The 12,803-nt window shown below is 49.7% G+C and overlaps 1 protein-coding gene across 1 annotated transcript; it reads right to left on the minus strand.

Moving 5' to 3' along the window:
- Positions 1–6,230: 6,230 nt before the first annotated feature.
- On the minus strand, positions 6,231–10,816 carry LOC140896808 (olfactory receptor 6S1). The gene is made up of 2 exons (XM_073308824.2): positions 10,673–10,816; positions 6,231–7,223 (listed from the first exon to the last, which is right to left on the minus strand). Exon 2 carries the CDS (start codon positions 6,630–6,632, stop codon positions 6,231–6,233), a length of 402 nt encoding a protein of 133 aa, XP_073164925.2. The 5' UTR covers positions 6,633–7,223; positions 10,673–10,816.
- Between the last annotated feature and the right edge of the window lie 1,987 nt (positions 10,817–12,803).

Consider the following 12,803-nt stretch of genomic DNA (forward strand, 5'->3'; position numbering starts at 1 on the left):
TCCTTCTGGGGGAGCAGGGAGCTTAGACCCCAGCCCTGGGGTTCCCTGCGTTCCTCCACCCAGCCCCAAACTGAAACTAACCCTCCCCCCCCCGCCCCCCGCAGCAGGCTCCCTTCTGCAGCCTCTGTCCACATTCCCGGGCAGAGGTGTTACCTCCCCCGCCCTGTCCTGGCTCAGGTTACCGGCTCTCAGGTCTCCCATCCCCAGTGAAACTCCCCTGCCACATTCCCAGGTCAACACTCCCCCCTCCCTGCTGCCTCACAGTGACATAGATGAAAATGGCCACGCTGCAGGATATTGAAATGATGGTCAGGTGGGTGGTGCAGGTGATGAAGGCTTTCTTCCAATCCATGGTGCTGGGGATGCGCAGAGTGGCGGGGATGATGTAGGTGTAAGAGACGATCATTAGGATGAAGGAGCCAAGGATGACCACAGACGACAGTATGAAGTCCCTCAGCTCAACCAGTCATGTGTCAGAGCAGGAGAGCTCCACCACGGGGTCAGAATCACAGACAAATGGTCAATGCCATTGGAACGGCAAGAGGGCAACCTGGAGATCATGATGGTTGGGACCCCCCCAGCCAACAGGCCAGCATCACCCGGACACAGGCGCGGCCATTCATGAGGAGGGAGTAGCGCAGCAGGTTGCAGATGGCAGCACATCGGTCGTAAGTCATGCAGGTCAAGAGGAAGAACTCCACTGTGCGCAGGAAGGAGAAGAAGTAGCACTGAGCCACGCAGCCGGGGAAGGGCACAGATTTATCCCCTGAAAGGAGGTTGCTGAGCAGCTGCAAGGTGATGACAGAGGTGAAGAGGACGTCCAGCCTGGAGAAGTTGCAGGGGAAGTTGTGCATAGGGGTGAGGAAGGCACAACACCCAGGATCGCCACGTTCCCAGTCAAGGCCAGGAGGTACATGGACAGCAGCACCACGGAGAGCAGTATCTCCATCTCCTGCCCCATCGGGAAACCCAGCAGGGTGAACTCGGTCCATCGCCCCTGCGGCCGTGCTACGGGCTCACCTGTGGGGCGCGAGGAGACAGGGCACTGGAAGGCTACGTCTACACTAGGAGCTAGGACTGCGACTCCCCGGCTCGTGTGCTCATAATCTAGCATGAGGATAAATAGCAAAGCCATTGTCCTAGCCGTGGCATGGCTGAGCCGTATCAGGTGCGTACCCACCACTTGCTGGAGGATTTGAGCTCAGCCCAGCTCAGCCTGTGCTACTGCGGCTAAAGTTCTACTCATACTGACCCAAGCTCAGGGAGAACAAGTGCCACTGTGTTTCCCTGAGCACGGGAATCACACCCCGAGCTTGCAGGACAGACATAGCCTCAGAAAAGCATGGTATTAATGAGACACATATAAGGAGCTGTCTCATACAGCCATGCATGGTGCTACGTATCTAGCTTCCCTCTTCACCATCTATCCTGGTACGTGCCAGTCCCACGTACAGCCTTCCTTTCTCTCCCGTGATCATGTTCCTCTTCTCCATTTAGCCTATTACATGCCTCCTATACGCACCCTTCTCTCTTGGATCCATACCTGCCTCTACATATCAGTACTGCATAGCCATCAAACCTATCTATCTCTCCAGCTTCATACGTGCCCCTCTATCAGTCTGTTCCCTCCCTCCTGGGAATCTGTCTACATAAACATGCCCCACACATACGCAGGTCCCTCACTTTCCCCCGTAACAGGATATTCCTAGCTATCTCCCAACCACAATATCGATCACCATGTAGAGCCCCCCTTCTGCTCCATCTTTCTCTCTTCACTATATGTTGCTATCTAACCCAATACATACTCTTGTCTATTAACACCATACATGCCCATCACTCTATTAGTTATCCACCCATCCATCTTCCCTCATTAGTCAGGTAGGGATCTGGGCTGGCTCAGTTTTTTCCACTGAAACGTATTTCCATTAGAAAAGTAGGTTTTAAACGAAACACTTCATTCACAGGAAAGTTGTGCTTGCCTGAAAATTTTGGCTTTCGCATCAGACAACTGAAATTATTGTGCACATTTTACAGATGGGCAACTGAGGCACAGAGAGGCTAAGTGACTCACCTAAGGTTACATGGGAAATTTGTTCTGCAACAGGAGATTGAACCTGACTATTGGCCCATCCGTCCTTTTCCTGGCAGTCCAGCTGATTAAATGCACAGGAATGTCATTGGTTTACTCAAGACGCATTCCCTTTCCGTGATGCGGAATCCACCCCCTGGATCGCCTCTGCTATGAAACCACTAGACCATGCTCCCACTTCACCAAAAAGTTTGGGGGGGAGGTTCAATATCTGGGTTCAAATGCAGGGGTTACAAACAACCGAGTTACAAAGCAACGAGTAATTCGTGGAAAGAGTCACATACTCACAGTGCAGAAGGCCAAAGGTAGCAGAACTCTGCGTTCCCCCTCTCTGCAGGACTGGGCCATGACTCAGATCAGTAAGGGCTGTAGAAATACGTTGTGTTCCATGGCTTCTGAGGAAAATGCATCAAAAATATCATCTCTCCGTCTATCCATCCAGACCTTTCCTCTTCCCATCCCGCCAAAGCACCCTTTCCTCCACATTCTCTATCTAGCCACCCTTCTCGCCGCAGCACCTATCTGTCTGTCTGTCCATCCACCCACGTATAGGGATCTTCTCTAGTCCGCTGGAGTCTCCTCCGTCTCTCTCTGTGGATTGCTGTGGCTCTCAGTGACATAGTCCTGCGTGAGGGTACTGCTACTGAGGGCGAGTCACGGACACCTCTCTGTGCTTTCACCAATGCAGCTGTTAGTTTCTATCTCCAGCCTAATCCATTCTGTCTTCTCCAGGGAAGCAATTTGGAAGCGCATTGCTGGTCCGGAATCACTAGGCCAGAGTTTTGGAGAACAGCCCACAGGATCACACACACCAATAATTGCTGGTAACCGCAGGGAAGTACCAAAATATGCTGATATATCAATGAGAAAGTCTTTCTTGGTCTTTTCACCCCATGTCTGTTAGATGAAGAGGGGATAGGTGCTGGGATTTCTGAGTTTGCCTCTGGGATTCAGATACTCAAATGCCTATTTATTTTCATGGTAGTTGGGGGGCATTTGAATGAGAATTGAGCATCTAAAATCTCATGCCACTGAAGCGCTCATGAACACGTCTATCTATCTGGGTATGTGGCTCAGGAGAAACTCCAGGGCTGGAGCGAACGACACTTGGAGTATTGTCTGTTGTGTGTCAGGGAAAATTTTTAAACCAAACAATTTTCAGGAAAAATGTCCTCTTTTGTGGAAATAAAAGTGGCTCAAAAACAATGTTGATTTATATGAAATTACATTTTCAGCAACATTAAAGGAAGCATTTTGTTAATCTTGTTACATCCCATTTAAACAGAGCGTTTCAACTGAATTTCATTTTGAAAGGACTATTGCTTTAAATTTAAAAAACATTTTTTTTGAAAGGCCAGAATCAGAATTAAACATCTTGACTGACCCAAATATATATATATATTTTAAATTGTGACATGGGCAAATTTGAAATTTGTTTTTATTCCATTTCAGAATGGAAAGAAATTCAGAATCACGGGGTCTTTTGTGAAACAGAACTCCAGTCCCCACCCAGCGCTAATGTCAAACCTAAAGAGGCCTTGAGCATCTCGGAAAGGCAGAGATTTTCAAAGGTGCCTAAAGGGAGCTGAGATGCCCAAATCCCATCAAATCCCCAAATCCCAGACTCTGAGTATTGACTAGAAAAAATCTGACGATAGACAACACATGTATTACCAGTCCTCCTCATGGCGCCCTGCTCAATGAGGGGTGAAAGCTCATCCAGACTTTCCCTGTCTATTTTTTGGATAGAAAATTGGCTTCTTGATTAAAACAAAAGTTTCCATGAAAAATGTGTGGGCTCACTGGAAATTTTTCTAGTTTCCGCAGTAAACCGAAAATGTTGGCCAACACTTTCGATTTTTGTTGAAAAGGTCACACTTTTTGTTTTGTTTTCATTGACATTTTCTGCATGAAAAAAACCCCACTTTATTTTCTGACAAGCTGTACTGGGAATTGAACCTGGATGTAAAAGGAGCCACTCCCTTGGTTGGCACCATTATTCTCTTGTGTAGATCAAAGCAGGCCTGGATTTTGCCCCAGTGGATGACTATTGCAATGGGCTCTTCCATGAACAGAATCACAGATTTAGCACAGACCCAAGAATCTGCCACTTCTCTTGGTCATTTGTTCCAGTTGTTACATCACCTTCGCCATGAAAAAGTTGTGGCTTATTTCCGGTTTAAATGTGGCTGGCTTTAACTTCCTAGACTGGTTCTTGTTATGTCTTTTGCTAATAGATTCAGGAGCCCTTTAGTACCTGCTATTTTCTTCCCAAGAGTCACCAGGTCATCTCTGGATCTTCTTTTTGATAAACTAAACAGACTGAGGTCCCTAAATCCCTCATTTTCAGACATTTTTTCCAGCCTTGATTTTTTGTTTTTTAAGACAGACTTATTCCAGTCTGGGACATTCCCAGAATTCTCTCAACATCTCTGTTCTCACAGAAATGAACCAGGATGTAAAATGTGATGATACCCTCAAATTAACCAACCGACACAGCGTGCAAAGAAATAACAGTGTTTACCGAAGTAGGAAAAGGATTTTTAAAGTGGGAAGAAGTTATTTTAAGTGTAGCCACAAGGAGGCACCCCAGGATAACAAAGAGAACCAGGCAGCTTCTCTTTTGGGTTTCTTTTCTATGCATTAACCTTTCAAATATTTCACCTGTTTGTTTTATTTGAAACAGATTCAGGAAGGGGGGTAAAGAAGGGCCAGCTTTTTAAAGGCATTTAGGTGTTTAAGGACACATTTAGGTGCCTAGAAGGATTACCTGTTTATTCCAAAAATAAAAGAGAAAAGCATAAAAGGTTGAGGTTAAAAAAAGAGGTTAAAACAGAGTTTAACTCTTACAGCAGACAACTGTGTTCTGTGGAGTTTTGAAACTGATTGATTTGGGGGTTTGAAACCTTTCCTGTGAATATTTGACATTTTTCTCCATTTGAAAATTGAGTCGTTTTCAAAGACAAAATTTGGGATGTCAAAAGACCCTCACTAATTTCTTCTTTTTTAATTATGAAAAATCTGACCATGTTGTTAAAATGAGCAACCAAACTGAACACAAGAAAACAAAGCATAAATAGAAATGAAAATTGAAACCAAAACACACACAAAAGAAAATGAAAAAAATAAAAACTGAATATTAAATTAAACCAGACACCCAACAAAAGAACAAACTAATCAAAAAGCCATACCAAAAAATCAAACCTCTCTATGGATCTACATTAACAGGGACAGCGATTTTAAAAAATACTGAAAACATATAAGCCCCAAAAGTCATCGAACAACTACTAAAAGCAATAAAAAAAATTAAAAGAATTTAAAAAAATGAAAAACCATTTAAATTGAAAAGTGAAACAGCGGGAAAATCCAGATGTTCCCCCCCAAATAATAAAAAATTAAAAGGCCATATTGTGTCAAATGTATTTTTAATTAAACATTTTAATGCTAATTTGATGTGTGATGAAGTAACTGGTGTATGGTTAAAAGCAGCAAGAGACTCAATAGAATATCAAGCCAGGCCTGGATTTTGAGGGTACCTGAGGGACACTCAGCATTCATTCCAAGTAATGGGAATGTAGGATTTGAATCCTTGGGGGAAAGGGGGGTGACATTCAGCATTGCACCAGCCCTGCAATGCCAGTGCAGTGAGGTGACTTACACTGCAATGGCCATTCGGGTCCCCTGTGGGAAATTTCACCCTGAAAGTCAGATCTCCAGCTGGGGTAAATCAGCATAGCTCCACGGAAGCCAAGAAAGCGGTGCTCATTTACACCACCTGGGGATCGGGCTCACATCAGCTGAGGATACCTTACTGCCCCCTCCCAGAGCTGGGAATAGAACCCAGGAGTCCTGGCGCCCAGACTCCTCCTCCTCCCCACCTCTAACCACTAGACCTCACTCCCCTTCCAGAGCCAGGAGAGAACTCAGGAGTCCTGGCTCCCAGCCCCCCTGCTCTAACCCCTGAGACCCCTCTTCCCTCTCAGAGCTGGGGACAGAACCCAGGAGTCCGGTAACACACACTGGTCCCCACTCCTCTACCAGAGGTGGGCATAGCATCCAAGCATTGTGACTCCTGTTCGGATTTCCCCTCCTTCCCCCCACAGCTGCAGCATCTGCCCCACTCCTCCGACCCCATCCTGCTTTAAACTCCAAGCCCTTGTCCCCCCGCTCCCCCAGCTTCCCCCTTGGTGGGGAAGAGCCCACTCCTCCACACTGCATCTCTCAGGACCTCCTTGACCTTCTCATTGCGCAAGGCGTACATGAAGAGGTTGACCGACGGGACCACAATGCTGGTCATCAGAGCCAGTGCCTTGTCCACCCACTCAGGGAAGGCGTGGCTAGTCCAGACATGCATGAAGATGCAGCTCCCATAGACGATGGTGATCACCACCATGTGGGAGGCGCAGGTGGAGAAAGTCCTATGATGGCCCCACGAGGAAGGGATGCACAGCACGGCCAACGTGATGTCGCTGTAGGAAATGCCCATCAGAACCAGGGAGCTCAGGATCAGCCCCGCGGCCAGCACCAAGTTGAAGGCTTCCATCTGCTCAGTCTTGGAGCAAGCCAGACCCACCAGGAGTGTCTGGGCACAGAAGAAGTTGTTGAGGATGTTGGGGCTGCAGTAGGGCAGACGGGTCACCAGGATGAGTGGACCCAGGATGGTAGCGAAAGCGGCAGCCTATGAGCTGCACACCAGCTTCAGGCAGAAGTGCACGGTCATGAGCACCGGAGAGTGCAGCAGGTTGCAGATGGCTTGGTAGTGGTCGAAGGACATGACCCCCAACAGCAGGAAATCGGCCGCCCCCAGGAGGAAGTAGAAGTAGCACTGAGCCATGCAGCCTGCGAAGGACATGGTCTGGCAGCCTAGGAAGAACCCAGCCAGGAGCTTGGACACTGTGACTAAGGGAAACCAGATCTCCACGAAGGAGAAGTTGTGCAGGAAGAAGTTCATGGGGCTGCGGAGCCGGTGGTCAGAGAGGGTGATGCCAGCGATGACCCCATTCCCGTAAAGCATCAGCAGACAGCTGGCCAGGACCCGACAGACGAAGAGGAGCTGGAGGGGTTGGGGGTTGTGGGGAAACCTATCAGGACGAACTCCTGGACAAAAGAGGTGGCATTAGGCATGAAGCAAGCTCTGCAAGGAGAGAGGGATATTTGTGATGAGAACTCAGGTTGAGGTTAAACTTGGAAGAAATCTGGACATATTAAGGCACCCAAATAACCTTAACTCTGCCCCCATTGGGACATTATGCAAAAGTGTATGGTTTCATACAGCTTAGGACCAGAATGGACTATTAGACCCAGTCTGACCTCCTGTATATCAGACCATTAAATTTCATCCAGTTATCCCTGTATTGAGCCCAATTACTTGTGTCTGACTAAAGCATATCTTCCAGAAAGGTGTCCAGGCTTGACTAGAGGACCTCAAGAGAGTGAGGATTTACCCCTTCTCTTAGTAGTTTATTCCAATGGTTAGTCACCCTCGCTACTGCAAAATTGGTACCTTATTTCTAATTTGAATTTGTCTGGCTTCAGCTCAGCTCATCTCTCGCTCTGTCATTCTTCACTAGATTAGGGAGCCCTTTGGGAGTGGGTATTTCTCCACGTGAAGGTGCTGGTACACCATAAACAAGTCATCCTTAATCGTTTCGATAAGATAAAGAAATTCAGCTGTTTCGCTCTCTCTGTGTAAGGCATTTCCTCCAGCCTTGAATCATTTCTCTGGCTCTTCTCTGCACTTGCTCCCACAGATAATTTTTGCTTAAACTTGAGCTGCCAGGAGGTAGCTGCTTTTCAGTCAAGAATGAGGTCATCCCTGTGTTTATGTCATTGATATGGAGCTTTGGCACTGAAGACGCTACCAGAATGAGTGTGATTCCAAGTCAATCCTTCCCCATCTCACCCCAACTTCCCTACCCCTTAGGAGAGTTTTTCAGGGCTGGCTTACGACCAGTAGGACTTACTAATGGTATCTGGTTGGGGTTAGACAGACGGACACTGGAGAGGGAAGGACAGACAGACATAGGGCTTCTTTACATGAAAAGTTGCATTGATTTAAACTAAAGGTGAAATGTAAGAACATAAGAACAGCCATACTGGGTCAGACCAAAGGTCCATCTAGCCCAGGATCCTGTCTTCTGACAGTGGCCAACGCCAGGTGCCCCAGAGAGAATGAGCAGACCAGGTCACCATCAAGTGATCCATTCCCTGTCGCTCATTCCCAGCTTCTAGTCAAATGAGTGCAAATGGTTGCATGGTGGCTCTTAAATCAATAGAGCCCTAGCCCTTGAACTGAGATAGATCATGATATACCCCTCTGAATCAAAACGAAGAACGTCCACACAAGGGGTTGAGAATCCTATGTAAGGGTGGGGAGTGAGATAATCCTGGTTCTCAATTCTCCCCTTCTACCCCACACGAGATGACTGCTGGAAACAACTAAGACTGAACAGGGGAAAAGAACTGGGCCCAGGCTGGAAGGGCATCTGCCCTGTGAAGAAGATTATTAGAACCACATTTAGGGTGAGAATTTGCATGTAACCAGTTTCTTTAGTGTATTAAACTTAGTTTGCGTGCTCCGTTTTATTTTCTTAGTAATCAGCCTTGTTCTGTCTGCTACCTCCTTAACTACTTAAAATACACCTGTTATAGTTAATAAATTTATTTCCGATTTAAAATACAACCCAGTTTAGGTGATTTCTAACTGGGGGTGGGCCGAGAAATTGGGCATACCCTCTTCCACATTGAGGGAAGAGGTGAATACAATATATCTTTGGGTCTGTACTCCAAGAGAGGTGGACACCTGAGTGCTGGAGTAAGTCCCTTAAGCGGAGTCTTCCCAGAGCTGATCTGCGGCTGGGTTTGGCCCTGGCTGTGCGTGTGTTAGAGGAGGTTTTAGGAGCCTGGCTCAGCAAGACAGATTAAAGGGGGCCCAGGCTGGCAGAACAGATAGACCAGGGGTTCTCAAACTGGGGGTCAGGACCCCTCAGAGCATCGCGAGGTTACTACATGGGGGGTTGTGAGCGGTCGGCCTCCGTTCCAAACCCTACTTTGCCTCCAGCATTTATAATGGTGTTAAGTATATAAACAAATGTTTTTAATTTATAAAGGGGGTCACACTCAGAGGCTTGCTGTGTGAAAGGGGTCACCAGTACAATAGTTTGAGAACCACTGAGGTAGACTCAGGGGTATCTCAGCACATCAGGTGGTTTCCCAAGGAGCCCAACCCAACACACCAGAAACCAGTCTCCTGAGTGGGCCTGGGAGGGAAGAATTTTCCCATCTCTCAAGAATTTTTGAGATTTCATATTCCAAATCGAAATGATGAAGAAAGTTGAAATCTCAATTTTTTTCATGAACTGAGAAATTGGAAAAACAATTTAGTTAGGATCAGTTGAAAGCTGTCATGCTGATAACCTCAAAATGTTTGTATTTTGACCTTTCCTAATACAAGTAGGGGGTAACGAACCACTGGTGCGACTTGCCAAGGGCTGTGGTGGATGCGCCATCACTGGAAATCAAGACTGGCTGTTTTTCTAAGCGATATGTTCAAGTACAATAGCTGCGATCAAACTCGAAGCAAGCATGAATTTAGGGAAGTCCTGTGCTATGCAGGAGGTCAGACCACATGGTCGCACTGCTCCTTTCTGGCTTTTGAATCTCTGAAAGTGTGTGTGTTCTGTATGATGCAAAGTGTCTCATATACCCCAAAACAGAGGTAGCCTGCTGTGAGAACCTGGAGGACTGCCAAGGATAATAGCCTACTACTGCTTATGCCGCTGAGAGCTAGAGCTTGATCTGAAGCCGACTGAAGTCAACTGGCGTCTTTCCACTGATTTCAATGGGTTTTGATTCAGACTCCTATTAATTTTCAAAGGAATTTAGGAGAATTGGGTTAATTCCTTTGAATACACCATGTCTTGGGCTTTCACCCTAGTAGTAGAGGGAAGACATAGTGACGCCAAAGATTGTGGGTTCAGCTCCTACTGCTGACCCAGGAAGCTGAATTGCCATTTGCAGAAGGTCTGAAGAGTCCTCTGCAATTTCCCTAGACCTAGCACGTGTTGTTGTGTGGCTTAAAAGTAAAGTGATGGGAGCAATTAGGCTATCAATTCAATGCGTAGCTGGCTCTGCTTAGTGTCCACAGGGGAGTTTCTGAAGAAAGCCATTCCCTCAGCCGCACTGAAAGTTACACCTCCCAGATACCCAGGGGGCAGGGATGGCTTAAAGGTTTTTTGCCCTAACTTTTTCTGGATGCAAAACTGGAGAGGGAGAAGGGGTGACAAACGGAAAACTTTCTCTGAAAGTTTCCTCAAAAGTCTTTGCTGTTGTCATCAGAAACCGGAGAACACTAAAAAAAGGCCAGGACTCAAACATTTAGTGTGACCCAAAACGGATTGTTTCCTCCCACAACTGCCGGTGACCCACAGCAACCCAGCTCTCCCAGAGATACCATGGAGACGGCGCCTCAGTCGGGCCCTCGCCCTCCAGCGCTTTTATTCCTCTCGCCAGTGCCCGAGGCGCTCTGGTGGGAGATGGAGCATGAAGTGCCCCTCACCCAACATCTGGGCATAGGCCAGGTACCGGAGAGGCAGCGGGGGCCCCTGGGCCTGGCCCCTCGGCGCCTCCTGGTGGAGGAGTGGCCGGTACTCCTCCATGGGCTCTGCGGAGGACACCAGGCTGCCCGCCAGCCGGTGGTAGCGGTAATTCTCCTCCCACGCGCCTCCGTCTCCGGCCACCCACAACGAGGAGGAGGGGGCAGGCAGGGGTCTGGCCTTGCGGCGCCACCGTCTCCGAGCCGGGGCCGCCCCCCCGGGCGAGGTCTCTGGGGGGCTGAGCAGCACCTCTCGGGGCTGGAAGAGAAAGGGGGGGTTGGGTTACAGAGGGCTCGGAGGGGCGGAAAGCCCCGGGGCGGGGGGTGGGCCCCACCATCTCACTCACCGCCCCCTGGCCCCTCCACCAGCGGCTCAGCAGCCCCAGCCCCCGCGCTCCCTCCTTCCGCGACCTCCTCAAAGAGACCACGTTCCCCATGGCAGGGTCCCCTCCCTGCCTGCCCCGCCCGCCCCCCACGCGGCACAGCCCCTGGGGTGATTGTGACCTCAGGGCTGGCCAGGGGGCTGTCCCACTGCACTCAGCCTGGGCTCCCCTGCCTGCTCCCCACCCAGCACAGGACCTTACTCCCCTCCCGCACACAGACCTCTGCTCCCCCCCGCATACCCCCTGCACCCCCCACCTGATCCCTGTGCCCATCCCCACTGCCCCATTCCCTCCCTACTTTCAGGTGTCCCCCGCTGCCCAATCTCAACTGCCATCCTTTCTGGAGCACCCCCTCATCTCCCCTCCCCCCATCCATCCCCCACTGCTTCCAGAACATGCCCCCCCTCAGAATCAGCTGCCCTCCCCACTCTGCCACCCGCTTCCTACTGCCCTGTTCACTTCCTGCCCCTCCCACCCAGGTCCCACCACATCCAAAGTACCCCCCCGATCTCTGCTCCCCACCCATTCCAGGGCACCCCCCTCAGCCCTTTCCCTCACTCCCCCTCCCTGCTCCAATTGCCCCCTCCCAGCAAGACAGACATGCGAGGGCCATCCGCGTGATATCCTGCTCTTTATTCTCAGCCTCCCCCTCACCCCCTCCTCAGCTGCCCCGGCGCCCGGCCTGGACCCCCCTTTGCAGCGCCTCCTCCTGGGCGACCGCCCGGCCCAGCTCCGCCAGCGAGGCCTCCACCCGCTGCAGCCCGGAGAGAGACAGGCACCGGTCCCGGTATTGGAAATTCTCCTTCCAGCTCCGCCCGGCCTGGGGAGATGGCGCGGCAAAGCCGGGCCGCGGGGAACTCACGTCTCCGGCGCTAGGGGGCGTCGCCGACCTGGGGGGCAGCGGGGTCTGGCAGGGAACAGGAGAGGTTGCGTCTTAGCAGGAGTGCATTAAGGAGAAGTCAGAGAACATAAGAACGGCCAGACTGGGTCAGACCAAGGGTCCATCGTGCCCAGTGTCCTGTCTCCCGACAGTGGCCGGTGCCAGGTGCCCCAGAGGGAATGAACAGAACAGGGACTCATCCAGTGACCCGTTCCCTGTCACCCATTCCCAGCATCTGGCAAACAGAGGCCAGGGACCCCATCCCTGCCCAGCCTGGCTAGTAGCCACTGACGGACCTGTCCTCCATGCACTTCTCTAGATCTTTTATGAACCTCTGCACAAAGATGGCTCCGGGCACCTAGAGTATAAAGCCAGAAGGGACCATTCTTATCACCTCGTTGATCCTCCCGTATCACACAGGCCAGAGAACCACCCTGAATTAATTGCTATTTGAACTAGAGCAACATATCCAATATTGATTTAAAAAGCCAGTGCTGGCCAATCTGCCGTGACCCCGGTAAGTTGTTCCAATGGTTCGTTTGCTCTCGCTGTTTAAACCTTACTTCTAGTCTGAATGTCACCAGCTTCCAGCCGTGGGACCTTGTTAGACCTTCTCGGCTAGATTATTATAAAACTTCTGCTCCCCATGGGGGTACCTATAGATGGGATCAAGTCACTCCCAGACCTTCTCTTTGTTAAGCCAAATAGATTGAGCTCCATACATCTATCACTGTAAGGCATTTTCCTCAGTTCTTTAATCATTCTCACGCTCATCTCTCAACCCTCTCCAATTTATTAACCTCCTTCTCGAATTGTGGGCTCCTGATCTGGACACTGGATTCCACCAGTGACCAATAC

This window comes from Lepidochelys kempii, chromosome 13, assembly GCF_965140285.1.
Source record: "Lepidochelys kempii isolate rLepKem1 chromosome 13, rLepKem1.hap1, whole genome shotgun sequence".
In the NCBI taxonomy this organism is placed as follows: domain Eukaryota; kingdom Metazoa; phylum Chordata; order Testudines; family Cheloniidae; genus Lepidochelys; species Lepidochelys kempii.